The sequence below is a fragment of the Montipora foliosa genome, chromosome 6, assembly GCF_036669935.1.
Source record: "Montipora foliosa isolate CH-2021 chromosome 6, ASM3666993v2, whole genome shotgun sequence".
Classification (NCBI taxonomy): Eukaryota; Metazoa; Cnidaria; class Anthozoa; order Scleractinia; family Acroporidae; genus Montipora; species Montipora foliosa.
This window is the reverse complement of record NC_090874.1, coordinates 73585415-73604957: the sequence shown is the minus strand read 5'-3', so window position 1 is coordinate 73604957 and position 19543 is coordinate 73585415. Positions and strand designations below refer to the sequence as shown.

Sequence of the window (19543 nt, the reverse complement as noted above, 5' to 3'; positions counted from 1 at the left end):
TATTTATTTCAATATTTCTCTCCTTCGTGATAGTAAGTTGATAACGGACACAAATACCTTTATCTTCAAAGAAATGAATATAAAAAGAACCTTTTTGGCTCTTACCCTTGCGTCATCATAACAATTAATTTGCATTTTCGCAATTTATGGAGCACAATTTGAAAACTTCCTGTAAGGTCTCTAATCTGATCGGAAACGTCATTGCCAGGATGAATTGTGAAATCAATTCAGTAAAGCAAACACAAGATCTAACCAAAATGTCTACATTTTTGCACAGAATTAAATCGCTTCAAGATTTAAAACAGGACGGGTTTGAACTTTAGATGGTATTTATCCCTTTACGCTAACAGTTGGCAAGGGAGCCACTGATGTTTTTTTTTTTTAAGAAAATAAAGACCATATAATTTCTATCCTCCTTCGTTTTGTCATAGCAACAATCTTGGACAGAATAAAATGGATCAGAAATGACCCCTTCCTCAATAACTCTTGAAGCCGCGCGAAGGCCACAACGCGCCATTTTCCCAACATTGAATTTGGGGGATGGGATGGTGTCAATTTTCCATTTACTCTGTCCAAGATTGAAGTAATTAATTTGATCAGTTTCAGTTCACAAACCGTGACTAAGCTTAGAAATTTAAATGAACTACCCGCGTGATCATTCTGGCAGAAAAATGAAAAGGGAGAAGAACGGAAGAATGTCACCAGGCAATGCGACAACGACGGATGACGATTTTACGCGTTCTCAACTACGCAAGTTGAAAGAATTTCGCAATGTCCTTGCTCATTCAACACCTTAATCCGGAAAAAAACAACTTGAAGAAACGGCTTTCTTGGAGTGAGAACTTTCTACACATAATTTTTAATAGACTACTTCGACGATTCGGCAACCATTTTGATTTCTATTGCTTAGAAAGATATTATGGGATGCTCAGGGAACAAATTAATATGTATTTGCCCCCTGGCTATCCCATAATAGGTTTTGGAACAATAATTCAAAATGGCCGTCGAAGTTGAGGGTGCTTCCGTCGCAGTAATCATATTAAATTAAGAGCAGCTGACATGAAGACAGTGGTTTTTTTTATTCCGTGAATAAGACACGGCAAGGATGCCTCAAAGGTGTCGTTAACGGTTCTGATAATTTTTGAAAAATATTTCACATTTCTACTTTGGAAAGTATTTCACATTTGCTTCATGGCTTTCAAAACAACCCGTCACGCACCATGCAGTGTACGATTCTTTATTTACAAATATTAGCCTTTTGCACTAAATACATTTCTTATTGCTCAACATTACATTCGTTATACGTTTCATTTTACCAATAATTCAAGGCTGGAAATACTGAGCCCAAGAATAAGACAGAGCTTACCGCAAATTCAAGTTGATTGTTGCGTTGACAATTTATCCAAATGCCTAATGGAAAGAGCCATTACCCAAGTAGGGAGGGACTGAGTAGGCGCTCAAAACACGCGCTCCCCCATCCCATCTTCTCAACACACACCCACAAAAAAACTACCTGACCGCTTCAGCGCAGGGAAATGGAAACCCAAATATTTTTTGGGGGTGGTCTATACAATATGATGACATCGTTTATTGCATGTCATTATCGTTGTTCCGAATGTATTCGACCAAAGTAAACACCCGCATATAAAAACAAGTGGATTAAGGCATCAGGCTCAAATTTGGTCAATAAAGCACCATACAAATAAGAACAAATTCAGGCTGATAAATAAAACATGTTCTTAATATAAAGGGAAAGGGTATTAGGATAAGGAAACAATTCATTACAGTAATAGACCTTATTCATAAATGGCGGTCAATTTATAATTCTTTTGTCCAAGTGCAAATTGGCCTACCAAGCCTCGATACCATACAGTGAATTGAAAAGAATTCTTGCTCTATAATGAGGCTTTGTAGGCTAATTTGCACTTGGACAAAATAATATAAATGTGACTGCCATTTATGCATAAGGTCTATTGATTTTATCAAAGGAGTTCATAAAGGTCGAATAACCACCGTGAAAGATTTGGAAAGCTGACGTTTCGAGCGTTAGCCCTTCGTCGGAGCGAAGGGTTAACGCTCGAAACAGGGTTACCGCTCGAAACGTCAGCTTTCCAAATCTTTCACGGTGGTTATTCTATACCTTTATCAACTCCTTTGATAAAATCAATTTCTGTTTCAATCTCCCACCGACGCAGTACCACAGTTTCTTTAGAAACTAAAATTTTGAATTCAGTACAGTAACTTAAATCAAAGTACTCTGGTGTTCAGGACCATTGCAAACTATAAAATCTATTACAAAACAGCACTGTATGTTAATTAATATATAGTTTGAAGTATTTCTGAAACCAATTTATAATTAAGAACATTTTAAGAACACTTTCTGGCTGATTTCTCACGAAGCACCCCTCAAATAAGAACACGATCAGCCTTAAGCCTGAAAAATGTGTTCTTATATGCGGGTGTTTACTGTATCATTTCTCATTGTTGCAGCTCCTATTGTCATTGTCATTGTTTTTACTGTTTCGTCTTTCGTTTCTTCGGTTTGGGTAGCCAGGCATGCAACAGAGAGAATGAGCAGTGCCGCTAATGCAAACGCTAAATGTCAGGCTGAAATTTATGTATCACGGAAAATTAAAAAGCCTGTTTGCTTTTAGTTCATTTCTTGCCTATTATCATTGTACAGACATCGCGCAACTTCTCACAAGACAGAGAATAATTTTTAACAATAATAAGCACATCGTAAATCTCTCTCTAATTAGATTGTGCCTAGCAAAATCTGTTACTTCGACTCTGAGTTCCCCTAAGCTTTGAATGAGTGCCTGGGCGGCTTGAATTCCAAAGATGTGTAGAACAACAGGTATCCAGCCGAGGTCTGTAAGAAGAACGAAACGCATAAGTTTCAATAGAATTGCGACTTTCATATCAAATGGGATGAAAGGTGAACTATCTACAGCTCAAAGGTTTCGAGCTTTTCCTTAATAGAAATAACCATATGTATTTGACAAATATTCATTGACGGCGCTTCATAGTCAACGAGGTTCGTGGCACCGAGATGGCACCAACTAATGTCATATCCAACAAGTCATTTTTCATGGTAGGTCACGCAGTAAATGAGCTAATAGCCGAGACTGAGTAACCAAGACCGAGACCGAGACCGCCCTTGAACCAATAGACCAATTGCGATATATTAAAATTCAGTCCTAAACAAAAGGCATCATCTCGAGGTTTAAGGGAAATAAACTAATACAAATCCTTATATTTATTTCCCAGAGCCTCGAGATGATGCCTTTTGTTTAGGACTGAATTTTAGGGTGCGTTCGATTGACCGTATTCCGGAATAGGAATACATGGAATATAAGTTAGAAATCCTTCGTTTTTACGGCGGTTCACGTTACAATTGTCAAACATCGGCTAAAATGCTATTTTAAACACATTTTTGTTATCCTTGCTGCTTCGAAACGCGCCAGACATACCGTTTTAATCATCACGCCACGTATTCTTATTCCGGAATAGGGTCAATCGAACGCCCCTTAATATATCGAGATTGGTCTATTAGAACGCAAGAAACACGGCTCACAGCAAACTTGATAGCAGTGGTCGGTTTTTTCCGAGTGTCCACGAATCATAACTTAAAAAATACATTTCCTGTCAGAACAAAGCAGGCTCCTGCTTGTCAAAGACACCGAGAAAATCCTCACACTAAGGCGTCTAACTTTCTTTCCCTCCGCTTTGAAATTCAAGATGGCGACCAAATATTTATTTCAAGAAACGACGACGACTATGGCAAGGACGACACCAGAAAACAATAATATTACGGAGTTTAAGAAACGACGACGGCTACGGCAACGACAACGCCAAAAGCAGTAATATTATTGGTTAAAAGAATCAACATTTCTCTCCGTTCTCGTCAAAACTACTACCTGAAATGACCAAATTTAAGGTTTTGACGACAACGTGGACAAACTACAGTGAATCTTTCAGTCTCACTCTGTACTTCAAATCCGTCTGTACCAGTCCAGTTTTAGGACACTTCACTCACATTGAATAATATAAACAAGATGGAATAATCATGAAATACTTAAAACAGCTCAAAGTTATTTTTTTGGAGTGACGTTTTCGTCTCCGTAGCCGTCGTGGTTTCTTAAACTCCCTAATATCATTGGTTAAGAAAGGAAATATAATGGTGCTGCACGTGCGGCACGCATTTCGGCGCCTATGTTTGCGGTCCTCTGCAAAAAGACGACGTGAAATCACCAAATTTGAGGTTTTGACGACAACGTGAACATGCAACAGAGAATCTTTCTGGGGAATAAACTCATACAAATCATACAAATCCTTATGCAACACAGAGAATCTTTCATTCTCTATTTCCACTCTGAAACCGCTCGTACTAATTTATTTTTAGGACACTTCGCCCACAATGTACCAAGTGAACGAGATGGAGGCCGCCGTCGTAGATCTTTAAGTCCCTATTCCCTATTATCCTAAGCACGCGACCGCTATAATAGGAAGCTTTATCAACGACAACGACGACGGCGACGAGAACGTCTCAAATTTGCATATTTGGTGGGCAAAAAACAATAGTTTTGCACGCTCTGCACATGCATTTTTCATTTTTTGTCCACTTGAGGTTTTATGAACGACGCGAGCACTTGCAGATGCATTTTCTAGCCTAAATTAAAACGTGACTCATTTCGGTTTCATTCTTGAGGGACTGCCACACCATTGTCATATTAAAAAGCTCGGAATAGTGATATTTATGTTTTGAGATGACTTTCTCGTTGCCGTTCCCGTCGTCATTAGGGAGCTTTAGCAACGACGACGGGAACGGCAACGAGAACGTCATGTAAAAACATAAATTCACGTTATTGCGATCACTTCGCGACTATTCCAAGCTTTTTAATATGACAAAGGTGTTTCAGTCCCTCAGGAATGAAACCGTTACGAGCGGCGCTTAATTTAGGGGAGAAAAATGAAAATTTATCTCCAGGTGCTGACGTTCTCCATAACACTTCAAACTTGGTAATTTCACGTTGTTGCTTTGCTGACGACGGCAAAGAAATGGACAAAACTGAAAAACGCACGTGCAGGGCGTGCAAAGCTATTGTTTTTGCCCACTAAATATGCACATTTGTGACGTTCTCGTCGCCGTCGCCGTTGTCGTTGCTAAAGCTCCCTAATGTATGCCAGCACTTCATGCCACACTTACCACAACATCTCTTGGAGACATTTCAGTAACGTACTGGTCGTCAAATTTATACCACTTTTTGTCGTAAACACTCTTAGCAAACGCGGTATAGTGTCCGCCGTGCATGGTGCCATAATGATTGGAAACTGCAAACAAGTTGTAACGTGATTGTGATCGCGGACCCACTACATGATTTGACATATCGACTTGTGACATCGGGAAGGACACGTTGGTCTGAAGTTTCTGTCTCCACATTCCTTCATACTGGAATCTGCAAACAACGCAAGTTATCAGTTGATAAGAACAGCTTGAAGGAATGCTCCAGCTAGCAGCCTGCAATGCGAGGCAAAATATCTTGAGACACTTTTAGGTCAGTCAACAGACTTTTTCTTTCGTATCATTCATAATAAAAACCCTCTCAACCCTTGAGCAATGTTGTATAGCTCAAACTTCCCGGACCGCACAACCACTCTACCAACATTGATGGAAGGGGTATTGAAATGAGTAAATAGCAATAGATTCAAGTACGAATGAAATGTTAAAGTGTCTCAACACTTTTGTCGCAGATTGTGGATGAAGGTTAAATCATCCTCAGTTTTTTTAGTTGCAAAGTAAAGTTAAGAGCAATCAGGGCCAATATGAGGTAACAAGCAGCTGGATTTATAGCCTATTCGCGATGCATAGGCTGAGAGTGAAGCTATCATTTGACTTCCTACGAAAACAGCAGTGCTGTGTTTGAGGGGTTACTGGACAAATAAAAAGTCAAACTTTGATAATGACAGTGTTAAAAAGCTCAACTGCAATCGGAAAAATTTGTGCAGACATTCGTTTGAGCTTTGTTTGGGGCGCTTTAAGTGTGAATCGGAGCCCCATTCTCTCCTAAAGCACAACTCTCCCCCCCCCCCCCCCCCCACCCCGATCGGCGAGTAAATGTAGAAACGGTCCAGATAAGAAAGATAGCAACAACGGCAACGAACATGTTGCAATTCAATTGGAATGAAAAAAGGTGATAACTTTTCTATTGTCTGTACTTACTTCTGATTGGCCTAAACAGCAAAAGTTAAGAAAGCTTCATAAAGCAGTATTATATTCATCCTTACTTTCCAACCATCTTCCATATAACAAAATCTGGTCTCAGTTTGAATACCACAGAAATCGTATGTGGGGAACATGTCAAATTGTAAACGTTTCTTGGCTTTTGTTTTCAACTCTTGTGGTTGCTCAAAATCTTTTAACACAAAGAAACACCCTTTCAAAATGGGCTGTAAATGAATTTTATTGCGTTAACGGCCTTCCTGTAGGTTTATGCATTCTCTGTGTAAAAATGATAACATTCCTATGTGGGGAAACCGTATAAGAAAAGAAATTGCTATCCACCTTACACGGGTCATTACTTAAATCGTCTGGTGTTAGCCACAGTAAAATCTGTAAGACTCATTCTCAGGAGTGAATGGTTAAAACAGGACCTAGATGTTGTTAAATAGCGCTTTACCTCAAATTCTGGTTCATTTTTGTTATCTTAAAGTATATCTTAATCTTATTGTCACATTTCTAACCGTTTGAGATGCACCACCAAAATGGCTGGTAGCCTCCAAATTTGTATGGTTTTACTAACTTCTCTTCTTTGCCGGCACTTTGGACAAAACCTAAAAACAGAAATGAGAAAGCATTCAGTTGAACGAGACTGCTATCACGGTTTGTGTATCACTAAGCCGAAAGGATTTCCAGCAATAACAACAGCCGTTTCTAATGACTGAGCGAATATCGGGAGAAATGATTGGGATAAGAGGAAATTTTGTTAATTATAAAGTCACGTACCGAACTGTGCTAATTTCGTTCGACAATAGGAGAACACAATATCTAATCTTGGGTATACTGTGCACAGGGTGAGCTTTAGCAAATGTTCGGTTTTCCGTTCGTCTGCCTTTTCAGCGCCATCTTGAATTACGTCTACGTGCATCGATACGTCATATGCGCAAATGACGCTCACGCACCTCATGTTTGTTTGTTCATTTTCCCTGCTCTTCTCCTTTGCTTCCAAAGCGACTGTCTGAACGCACTTCCATAATCCGAGATTACTACTAGTAATAGTGATTCAAATGACAACTGAAACCCGTTGGACCTACCATTTGTCATCTCCAGTCATTTTTTCAGGTTCTGTAAACAAGTTCAGGCAATCCTAACAATAAGAGAAATGCTCTTTTTTAGTCAAGTACACTGTGCGATGAAAAGGAATTTGGAGCTTAATCGTTACAATACATCTATTTGTTATATACCTAGACTTTCGCTCAACAAAACGAGCACTGTGGTTGGTTGATTCTTGGTCACGTGGCCCTGATCGAATTCAAATGTATCCTAACCGGGATACAATTCCGCAGTTGTTGCCCGCTCCGGATGTTTTGCTGCGATTGTTGTAGGAAAAGTCTAAATATATAACAAAGCACTTAATGTCTGGTCCCTTGGGGAAACTAGTTAGTTGTGTTTTCCATCGAGTCCTGATGTTTCCCTCGACTTCGTCTCGGGAAGCATGAGGACTCTCGGGAAAACAAAACTAATTGTTTCCCTCGGGACCATACATTAAGTGTATAGTATTTAACGAAAAATGTCGCTCTTCCACCTTTAGGTTAAAAGAAACAGTAAACCGCTGTTACGGACGCCTCAAAAAAAGGGAAGTCATTATTATTATCATCATCATCATCATCATCATCATCATCATTATTATCATTATCATTATCATTAATATTAATCAGCAGGCACCTCTTGTAATTTTGTACTCTGACCTACGCTGCACAAGCCTCAAGCTTTGGTTTCTCGTTGCTATACTGTGCTTGTTTTTCAAGGAACATTAAAGAAATAAACATAAAACACAACCAATACCATACATTGCCTAAACAGGAGGGCCGTCCCCATTGCCGTAAAAGGAAACACGGGTGCACTCGGTGTTTCGGTGCATTTTGACAATGACCGCTCAAAGCGCCGCTAACCTTAAATATTTTCATAGTAGACACATTATGCCGTTTTCACCGTGCAATGGCGCTTCAAAAGCGTCGAAAGACTAAGCGAGCCTAATGGTCATTTGCATGGCCTTGCCTTTCCCTTTTAGACTGGAATACAAGAAGGTTTCTGTCGTCAGCCAACAAATCCTCTACCTCTGAAATGACTATTATCGACAATTTAGATTACTCTGTCCCAGGACTTGTGGTAGCAGATGAAAAGAAAAAAAGAAAAAGTGGCATCCGGGTTCTGAATTCTAAAATTAGATATTCATTTCCCATAATCCTTATCAAGCGCTAAGCGTCCTAAATAGCCCACTTTCGATATATTAAAATTCAATCCCAAACAAAAGGCATCATTTCGAGGCTCTGGGGAATAAACTCATACAAATCCTTATATTTATTCCCCAGAGCCTCGAGATGATGTCTTTTGTTTTGGACTGAATTTTAATATATGAACAGTGGGCTGTTGACGATAACAGTCAATTTAGAGAAACTTAGAAATTGTCGATAATAGTCATTTCAGAGGTAGAGGATGGGTTGCGTCAGCTCAGGGCTAGACATTTGCTCCGCCATGGGACAAACGACTGCCAACTTTGTCAAGAACTTTACCCAACGTGTGCGGCTTGTTAAAAGAGAAATGTATGGGAGTTCAACAAAAAGCGCCAAGTACGTTAGGCAAGGATGCTCTGAGAAAATTTCTACAAAGAAAAAAGCCCTCACGGGGAATCTGTCTGCATTTTTTTTCTTTTTTACTTAAACACGTTTAACCTTCTTGCTTTTAAGAGCAGAACTCGCTTTTATTGACACAGAAAATCGTTTGCGAGTACCGTAAAGTACACACCTCGTATTTCATTTCAGCGCGATTGCAACAGTAATATGTGATCACCTGTACAATATATACAAGGTGGTGAAATATGTAGTGCAATGTGAAGTGCAGAGTGCGTTTTTCCGCTGGCCGAGGAACGACTAAAGCAGAAAATCATTTTCTCACACACAGCTGCGAGAATGGGGTCCAGTGTGCGTGGGGTCTTCAGGTCACATGGTTTGTTAGCCGCTCAATTTGTTTTTTGCCATCCGCCACAACTTGGCTTGGCTCCCGGTTGTGTGTGAGAAACAGCATAGGATAAATATTGCAAAGTAGGGTGGCAATTGTATATGTGTTGTACCGTGTTGCATATTGAGGTACAGACTACCGGTAACTATATGTGTAATAAACAAAGAAAACCAAAAAATTAAGGTTTGACCGCTCTACAGTTAAGTTACATGCAGCTGTACCTGGAGGGTGCATCGATTTTTGTGTGATGGCAAGGGGAGAGTTAAATTCGAAAATGCATCAAATGTCCTGGATTCTTTTCCACACACCATGCACTTCACAGTTGACATGAACAAACCCTAAAAATACAGTAACAACAAGAAAATAAATATAGATGATTCTCTAACGTCAGTAAAGACTCATCAGAAAAACGAAATAAATCTATTAAGTATCCGCTGCAGGAAAATTGTGCTCTTCTCGGATAGTCACTTCATAAGAAAGTTTGATTTGTATATATAGCGAATGACGATTGTTCTGTAACAGAACAACCACGTACTTGTACAAACAACGAACAAGGAAAGCAAGATTCTGATTAGAAATCACACAATATGTTGAGGAACAGAACCCCAACTGGCAAGTACACCGCGCGCCCAAGAATGAGGTATGTAAGAATAAGATTCATCTGCCATCTTTGTTCTGGACTTGACCGTTCAAAAATATATAGATATCTCATCGTTTTCTTTCACAAAACATGGTTAGTACATTTGACAGCCAAAACTTCAAGCTTTATTAAGGTCGTTCGCCGAAAAAAAATGTTTTAATCCGGTTTAGACTTAAGACAGTTAATCGATTACCTCCGATGCCATTTATTTGTCGCCCAAGAATGACTTAGGACGATTTTATTCTGGGAGTATTCATGACTGATTTCACCGACATGGTAGACATCAGCAATTCCATCAGTTAAACAGCGAATATGTCTACAATTTTCTAGTACCAAAGGCAGGAGCCTATTGACTTGGAGCGAAAAACAGCCCTATATTCATGTCACGGCGTTTTCACAGACCGATTTATTTTTAAGTTGAATTTCCCGGTAATAAAACTCCGGCAGGAGTCGGACGACCAATCAAATGAAACTATAACTTGACGTCATAGCGTCACCGAACCGGAACTGCCTTTGCTTTTTTGCGGAAAAGGTAGTATAAAAATAGATCAGTCGGCAAAAAAGCTGTGATATGGGCTTAGTGTGGGAGTTGTTCGCTGCTAGTCATGTGTTCCTGTGACAGGATATAACACGAACTAACAATTGACCAGCTCCAAGATTGCTGAATAGCTCAGTAGTAGAGCAGTATGCAGAGAAATTGAACAATCATGGGTTCGAGTACCGTTTGAGCCTGGATTTTTCCAGCCTTCTTTACAACTTCATTGGTAGTTCCGTAAAATGCGATGAACGTCCCCTTATAAAAACGAATTTCACTGCTGGTTAATTAGTACCCTCAAAGATCTGGATATATTACATAACTCCACAACATTGATGCCTTACATCAAACAGTTCAACCATAATTGAAGCGTTTCTCCTTTTGTGGTTTTCCCATGCAATGTTGGCAGCCGCTACGGGATCTAAATCATCCGGTGGTGCCCTGAGATACGGCTTTTCCTTAATCTATAGGATCAAAGCAAAAATTAATTTAATATGCTAGTTGCTTAATAGCTGTCTGCCTCGGGCATGACTGAGCTAGCACTGAAAAGAAAATATTATCCGCCAGGAGGATGCAAAACTACGAACATTGTAACACCCGTTGGGACGCTCGACCCATGCACTGCCAGAACTCCTGGGCCCAGTTGTTTAATACACCGTATTCTTCAATGGCGGCTAAAACATTACTCTTTTGTTTTTAGGCTAATCACCCTCACTAGCCTCGTTAGCACGAACAAAATTCAAAAGAATCTTTACTCCAAAGAGAGGTTTGTGAGGATAATTAGCACAAACACAAAAGAATAATTTCTTGGGTGCCATTTATGAATACGGTCTATAGCCCTCTGAGTAAAATACGTAATTAAATACTCACTAAGGTTTGTATTTTTTCCGTCATCAAAGCCTTTTAGACAATGTGATTTTAGCTTAAAACGAAAGTTAAGTCAAAATTGAAGGATAAACATCTCGTGGAAACTTTGCTCGATCAGTAAATAAACGGTCATTTCAGTTTTCAGTAATCCAGCACTCACTTACTCCGGCTTTGAACAACTGAGTCCTGGTGAGCTTGATCGCTTATCTAAGTTCTTACACTAAGTGTCCCACTGGTCTACCGGCTCGACATTGTCATTCGATTTAATGTGGTAAAAAATGATCATCAAAACATACTTCTCAACGACTATTACATGGCAGCGTTTCTTTGAGCGATAGGACACTTCTCCGTTTGGTGAATGTTCGTAATTTTCATCTCCCACCAGATAACTTTGAACGGCAACCTTTTACATGTTAAACTAAATTCCGCTTGCTAAAATTGTACTGTTGAGACAGAAAAATTAAATTCAGCTTTTTTAAAGAAGTTTGTGTTTCGCGCAACTTGAATTTCGCGAGTGAGAGAAAAAATACGGAAACGGATCGTTTCCATAGTAATGGTTCGTATTGTAAAATCCCGACCGAAAACTAGCCAATCAGAGTGCTCCATTTAGGATCAAAACTGCTTGCCATATAATAAACTGTAATATCTATCTAAATAAATTTAATAATTTAATCACTACTTTAATCTCCAATTTCTATATCCAGTAATGTAAACTATTTGTGTGGATTTGTATATACCTGTTTCGTATGCGTTGTGTTCGCTCTGTTTGTCTATGTATGTCATAATGTCTATGTTGTTTGACATGTTCTCTGCTTTTTTATCCTATTGTACCTCTCGATCCCCTCTGATAATTCATCTCTGAATATGACCTCCAGGCATTTTAAACTCTGTCTAGTTATTTCTTGAGGTCAGTACCTTTATTATAAATACTCATTTATAGTTTTCGTGATTCTGATTGTAATATGCTAGATACAATTAAACGTGTTGTTGTTGTTGTTGTTGTTGTTGTTGTTGTTGTAATACATCTATGGATGGTGATTGCAGAACGTGCGCATGCCCATGAGAAATGACATGTGCCAGTTGCTTGGTAACAGAGAAAGGGGAAATCTGAGTCTGATTTCCTTTTCACTCGTCCTTTTGCCCAAGCAACTACAACCCTGGAGAAAATTGTGGAAATACTTTCAACTGTCATGTTCATATCCAAAAAAACTGTGATTATTAATGTCTTATTATTATGCCTTCCTCACCACCCCCCCCCCCTCCCCACCCCTCCCCACGATGAACATTAGGGAGCTTAACGGCGCCATTAACACAAATCAAAAATCCAGTTCTTACCTTGTTAAGATCTTCTTGTAAGCCATCCATCAGGAAAGCCAAAAGTTCTTGAGAATCTTGTTGGTCGTATCCCGAGAACTGAGATTTGAATTTTCCAACCGTTCGTTTAAAGTCGTTTGGAGATACACACTTGAATTGTCCCGAATGTAGTACTTTGATGAGAACTGAAAATTTCTCTGCCAGTTCTCCTGAAAAAATGGAACACGTAATTTTTGTCAAGTATGAGTGATGTCTGTGATACGCTGATAATACACGTAATTTATTCCTGTTGTGAACTGAATGGTTGTATGGTTCACTCAGTAGAGGACTGGACTAACTATCGCTCCCAAGCTCACCTCATGTTCATCTTAAGGGGGTGGCTCTTAACTACAAAATTGTTGTAGTAAATCGCTCACGATTCACAAGTCCCTTTAACTCTATAGTTACCTTTTCTTTGCCAAGTGTGTTCGATTTAACATTTCTTTGTCTTGTTCGACTTACAACCATACTTAATAAATCACGTGACCAAAACAGAAAATGCTAAAAACTCAGCGAGTGAACGATGTTTTCAACAATTTTTAACGCAACAGTATGCGAACATTCTGACACAAAATCTGTAGCATCAAGAGAAAATGATGGGACAGAGAGGGAGGCTCCCGGTCCAGCCCTTGGGATATGTCATGTCCACGAAAGTTATTTTTAGACGAGCGGAAGTCTTCCGAGACGTCCGCATGCAGGCCAACCTCAGTCCGATGTTTGAAAGAAAATACATATTCATCAGCCTTGCACGTGCGCCGTCATTTTCTCTTTTCACTAAGAACCTGAGAGCGAGGCAAGACTGCATGCGGACGTCTCGGAAGACAGAATTCCGCTAGAACAAAGACTTCCGCTCGTCTAAAAATAACTTTCTAAAAATAACTTTCGTGGTAATGACATATCCCGGCCAACGCCCTGAGCCTCCCTCTCTGTCCCCTCATTTTCTCTTGGTAGCATGGATTTTAAAACATATATTTATCAAAAAAATACTACCATTTGCGTCCATCCTTGAAGCGTGACGAATTTTGCGCGAAGTTTTACTTTTCAAACGTCAACGGTTTGTCCGGTTATGTGTCACTTTTGACCATTGAAAGGTTGGCAGAACCAATGAGCTATAGAACACTTACGGGAGCTCGTGGTCATTAAACTAGATTCTGGTGTCAATTGTCTCGCCACACCCATGGGACTGAAATTGTTGGCCTACCTCCACAGGTCACCTACAGTCGAATCTTTGCTGACGTCATTGTTTACATTTTGTCTCGTTAACATACGAGTTTGCTGACAGAAAGCACCATGCTATTCACAGATTAATTTCAAAAAGGTAAAAGAACATGTTAAACATAGTTAAATTTCCCATTTTAAGCCTTTTGGCTTTGATAGCCATCGAGTCATCAAAATTCTTCGGTGGCAAAAGCGCTAATAGGCCCATACATTCTTTGTAACATTTCGAGTTTTCAAAGCGCCATTACTCAGAGATAAGTATGTGTAATCAAATGGCGACGAGTGAAATTTGGAAATAATTTCACGCGCGTTTTGTCAGAATGTTGACAAAACGCAAGTGAAATTATTTCCTAATTTCACGAGAAAACCATTTGATTACCTTTTAATGTAGTGGGTGACAAATTACGCTCACAACCGTAATTGTAAAATCGCTCGAGTACTTTATCCAACTGCTCGGGAAGAATCATCTCCAGGTTTTTCTCAAGGCTATTTTCGTCACACCACTTCTCAAAAACTCTCATCCAGTTAATTGTGCTCTTTCACGTATTTAAATTTTCTGCCGCTTCTTTTAATTTCGTAACCTCTTCAATGGTCACTGTCTTAAATCTAGACGCCATCTTGGCTCTGATCGAGATACAAGAGATGTTACCATGGCAATTTTGTAATTTCACATGTGAAATTATAAATTAACGCTGAAATTTCGCGCCTAAATTAAGGACTAATTTGTTACCCATGATATTACCAGGTAAATTTCGCTCCAAATTTCAGAAATAGTTAATTATGCAATGCACTTTCAATATTCAGTTCCGATTTTTATTGGCTGGTAGATTAGAAAACGATATGCTCATGCTAATGGCGGTACAAAATGTGAACAAAGATCCCCTATAGCTCTGCCACAGCGGTAGAGCAAAGGCTTGACAAGGTTCTGGTCATAACCGTCCTGCCATGATAGTAGGGAGCTTTCGAAACGATGACGGCTACGACCAGTAGGTTTGCGGTCCCTCTGCATAACGACGACGTGAAATCACCAAATTTGAGGTTTTGACGACAACATAAGCATGCAACAGAGAATCTTTCATTCTCTCTTTTCACTCAGAAACCGCTCGTACCAATTTATTTTTAGGATACCTCGCCCATATTGTAGGACGTGAACGAGACTGAACAATTGCGGAAGACTTATGATAGAGCCAAGTTATATTTTGAGGTGACGTTTTCGTCGACCCGTCGCCGTCGTAGATCTTTTAAAAAATCCCTAGTTTTAAGATGTTCACAACACAATGCTTCTTATCACAATACCCCTTACGGCGCCAATGGGACCAAACCTTCACAGACTTGACGTTTTTTGACCTAAGAGCAACATTTCAATGCTACGACTCTGCAATAATAAAGGTATGCGCAAAAGAGTTTCGTTGGCATGAATTATTATAAGAAAAGATGGAACTAATTTAAAGTCATGAATGTACCTCTTGTTCCATCCCGGTTACTCCTGTTGATATCTTCACGGAAAGCTCCAGAAATGAAAAAGGCTGCCAGAGGAGCGACACTACTCAAACACTGAACAACAGAGTTCATGTAACAAGTATTCCCAAGATTTCGAAGTCCAGTCAAAGCAGGTCCAGTGCCACCATGACTTGGGTTGAAGCTGTCTAGTTGGTTGGCAGTTAATGGTTTTGCACTACGGTTAATTATGGGCCTGGCTGGAACTGCTTGTTCAGGACCTGGCTTGGAAATACGATCTATCACCGGTCTCTTTGGACCAGATGGCCCTTGATCTACTAGCTTTGCGAGATTTGGCGAAGACAATGACCTCTGCAATTTTGGCCTTTCTACTGATGATTGCCTTTTCATTTGAGGTTGGTCCTTGTTGGACACATTTGCTTGTGCCGTGGACACTTTTGAACTGGCCATGGCCACTTTTGGCACTTCCCAGTGGGTGGTGTGAGTGTTATGATCTCTATAATAAGGTTTTCCTCCATTGTCAACTTTTTCCCAACCTGGTGGCAGTCCAGGTGTTGTCACATACCTAGTCTGCTTGTTAGAAACAGATTCTTGGGAGGTTTCTGGATACTTCTGGTCAACTGGAGGTGACAGTGCTCTGTCTGGAGTTTTGGCAGAATTCCCACGTAAACCTTGAGAATTTTGCGTACTAGCAGAAACATGCTGATCGGGAGGAACTTGACTGTTATTTGGAAGTGTTTGAGCTCCATGTTGGCTGCTTCTTGGTTCTACTCCAGAGGCAGCTACAGGAGATGCCTTTGGAGGCTGCAAAACTGGAGCCATGGATGGTTCTCCACCAGGAGGAATTTGACTTACTGATGGTGCTTGTGACTGGTGTCCAGGTGGCGTCTGTTGTGGTGATTGATGGGACATCTGGACAGGAACAGAAGGTGCAGAATTGTCATGCCTTTGTGAAGGTCCCAGTTGGTGAGAAGACAATCGAGGTGCTGCACTTGATGAAGCAGGCTGTACTGCTGCAGGTGAAGCAAAAGCTGGAGACACAATGGGTGCCAAGCTTGCTGGTGGAAAATTGGGCTTTGCATTGACAGTTTGAGTTGCTGGAACTGATGACACAGTCGGGCTTGAGCTGGGCAAAGAGTGTCTAGATCCCTCGTGTCCGGAGATTGAGTTGTGGAATGGGGTAGCTGACTGTGATATAGCAGGATGAGGGGTTGGAATAACAGGTAGGGTAGGTTTAGGACTTGGAGAGCTTGACGATGGCATACCTACTGGTGAAAGTGGTTGTTGGGAAGATGAAAGCTCAGAGGGTGAGATAACTGGAGGAGCTGGTACAGATTGGCCACCAGGTTGAGATACTGGTTGATGTGGATGTTGTTGCTGTGGTGCTGTATTTGGTAAAAAACCCAGGACTTGGGAGCCTGAGGGATAAGGAGCAATTGGCTGGGCCACTGATCCAGCCCCATAATGAGGACCCAATTCTCCAAATTGAGGTTTAGAAGGTTTCAGTAAAGGTGCACTTGGTAATGCAGATGGAGGATTTGATGGAGCTTGGGGTCTTACATCTGAGGGCCTTGGAAATGGAACTCCATTTTGAGAATGTGACTGTGGTGGGACAGTAGAAGGATGCTGAAAGGTTTGTACTGGACCAGGTTCACTCAGAGGCTTTGTGTTTCTTGGAGGAACCACCCCCAATGAAGACATTACAGGTTGGGTACCTGGTATGGGTGCAGTGGAATGGAGTAGCCCCAAGGAGTTAGCTGGCGGCACTTCCGTCATATTATAACCACCACTTGGCTTAACAAGTGATCCATTGTAGTTTTCAATTCCAGCAAAGGGGACAGTGTGAGACTGGGGGATGTCTTTATTTGGAAGAGATTCAGCTTCTGTTGGCAATTGAGGTTCTGGTGGTGATGTTTTCTCTTCAGGAAGTTCAGGGTAGTCCAAGTTTGATAAGTCCACACGGTTAAGAATCTTGGGTTGGGGCATCACCTGGATTAAAAACAATATTCAACTCATGTTCAACTCTGACTGCAGCTTATCTTCCTTACTATTCAACTGGAGAGGTGAAGGTAAAAAAGGTAAAGTCTGCTTACGAGCCAGGTGGCCTACTAGGCTAGAGCTTATCCCGGTTTCTTTAGCATGAAGCAACTAGGAGTATTTCTACTCCCCCCAGGATGTCATGCCAGTCCATTGCAGGGTTACCCCCGGCATTAAGTTTGCCGGGTGGAGAGAGGCACCGTGAGAGTAAAGGGAATCACCAAGTAGGGAGTCGATGCCTACTATTAGTTATTGCACATGCGTTCTGTGCATCTTGAGATACTCGTGTTTCCTATGGATGGGGGTTTACTTATACAGGGATATTTTCACATGGTTTAAAACTGTACGAAGAGAGCAGAACTTAGCAAATGCTCTTTGTATCCAAAAAGAAAATTGGGCCTAACCATGCATTTTTCAGGGATAATTAAGCTTCAACTTGGAAAACAGCACAATACATTGCTTTGTATTTTCAAGCTTTTTACAAATATTGTTGATTAATTATCTTTGAAAAATGCATGGTTAACCCCAATTTTATTTTTGGATTTCAATAACATTTGTTATTGTCTGGTTTTCCTGCATATTTCCAAACCGTGCAAAACTACCTTTGAATTAGTGGGCACTGTCCTTAAAGAGTCTGTCGAAGATCATTTTGTGTCACTCTGACAATTAATGCAAACTGCTTGATATCTAACCATTACCTTCGGTAATTCTGGTTTCACAGCAACAGAGGGATAATGCCACAACCAGCTATGAAACCCACCATCAAGAATTAGTGGTTCGTTCTTCAATGTGCTGTTGGAGTCAAATTTAAATATTACATCTTTGAGCCTCTGGATTCTGCTTTCAGGTGTTATGTCAGCAACCTTGGTGGATTCATCCATCAGAACTACAAACTCTCTTTCTCCTCTTTTATTCCAAATCTTTCTGGTGTCTTCCCGTAACCGTCTTTCTATGCTGCCGGCTGAAACCCTGCAAAAGTTATATTCAATTCAGCAGCAAGCAAAATAACAGGAGGAGTGCCAGTAAAAAAACCACCACTTCTGTACCTCCATTACTGCCACAAGCCAAAGCCACTGCTGCCACTACCACTGCTACTCCTATCAGAACTCTATATTTCACTGACTTGTGAAATCCCATCTCCGGATATTCACCCACCCAGCCATGATATCAAACAACACAAAATGCCTCAAAATGCCAACTTCTCCTTACTCCTGCCCCTCTTGAACCCCCACAGGCAAACAAGACAAAGCCATAACACAATTTAATATGATCATTTTTCCTTCTTCATCTTCCAACCTGCAAAATCTAACCTCTCAAGTTTATCACCTGCACTGAGTATGCAGCAGACAACATTATCATGGCACATGTGAAAAACAGACTGAGGTTATGATCACTCAGTCTGGTCATTTTGTCAAATTGCAACCCACTTCAGGGTGAAATTCTCTAATTAATGAACTGCCTGGTTACATGTACATGTATATTACAATTATGTACAGTATCTTATCAAGTTATTAAGACGGAATCCACCAGAAGTTCGAGTAACAAGTGGACAAAAACCTAGTAGCAAGATTATAAACACCGTATTGCAAACTTCTGTACGGCTGTTTTAAACATCAAAAACAACTGTTGAACTTCGTAAGAAACACTTGAAAGTACTGGTGAAATGAAACTGATGATGAAATTTTACCTGTGTTTGCACAATTTCTCTGAACGTTGACATTTAATTTTTCTCGTTCCCATGGGAAATTGTTTTTGGTGTTATTTCAGGCAACTATTTATATCTTTAGCTTTCAGAAAATGTAAAAAGGACTGTAAAATACTTAAAATTATTCTGGTACCAGATTTTTGTCCACTAAAAACTGAAATCGCTCGATTTTCTATCGGATTTCGTCTTAATATGTAACCAAAAAAGACAGCTGTTATTTCAACTGGTGGGAGTCCTCACCCTATATCCAACAGTTCAGAAGGTATGTTTATGCACGAAGGAAGGTTGATACGATTTTCCTGAAACATGGAGTGGGGACGGCAATCTATGACCAGCACTTTAGATCCATTTTCGTCATTCAGCAGATTGTAGAGCTCAGGTGCTGACACAAAGGGTACACATACATTTCCTCCGTCTGTAACAATTGGTTTGGTCTCCCGATCAATGATGAGTGTACCTTACAAATACATGACAACAAAATGCTATGGTTAC

The 19543-nt window shown here is 40.3% G+C and overlaps 1 protein-coding gene across 1 annotated transcript in view; it reads right to left on the bottom strand.

Annotated features, from left to right (window-relative positions):
- Positions 1-2307: 2307 nt before the first annotated feature.
- The window catches only part of LOC138008400 (ubiquitin carboxyl-terminal hydrolase 8-like), a 27672-nt gene continuing 10436 nt past the window's right edge, over positions 2308-19543 (bottom strand). The window contains exons 8-17 of the mRNA XM_068855728.1: positions 19292-19508; positions 18045-18315; positions 15315-17298; positions 12616-12803; positions 10758-10877; positions 9460-9576; positions 7315-7367; positions 6745-6834; positions 5210-5459; positions 2308-2872 (exon numbers count right to left, since the gene is read on the bottom strand). Coding sequence (XP_068711829.1) covers positions 2801-2872; positions 5210-5459; positions 6745-6834; positions 7315-7367; positions 9460-9576; positions 10758-10877; positions 12616-12803; positions 15315-17298; positions 18045-18315; positions 19292-19508 — 3362 coding nt within the window. The 3' untranslated portion in view covers positions 2308-2800. The remainder of the gene's footprint in view (positions 2873-5209; positions 5460-6744; positions 6835-7314; positions 7368-9459; positions 9577-10757; positions 10878-12615; positions 12804-15314; positions 17299-18044; positions 18316-19291; positions 19509-19543) is intronic.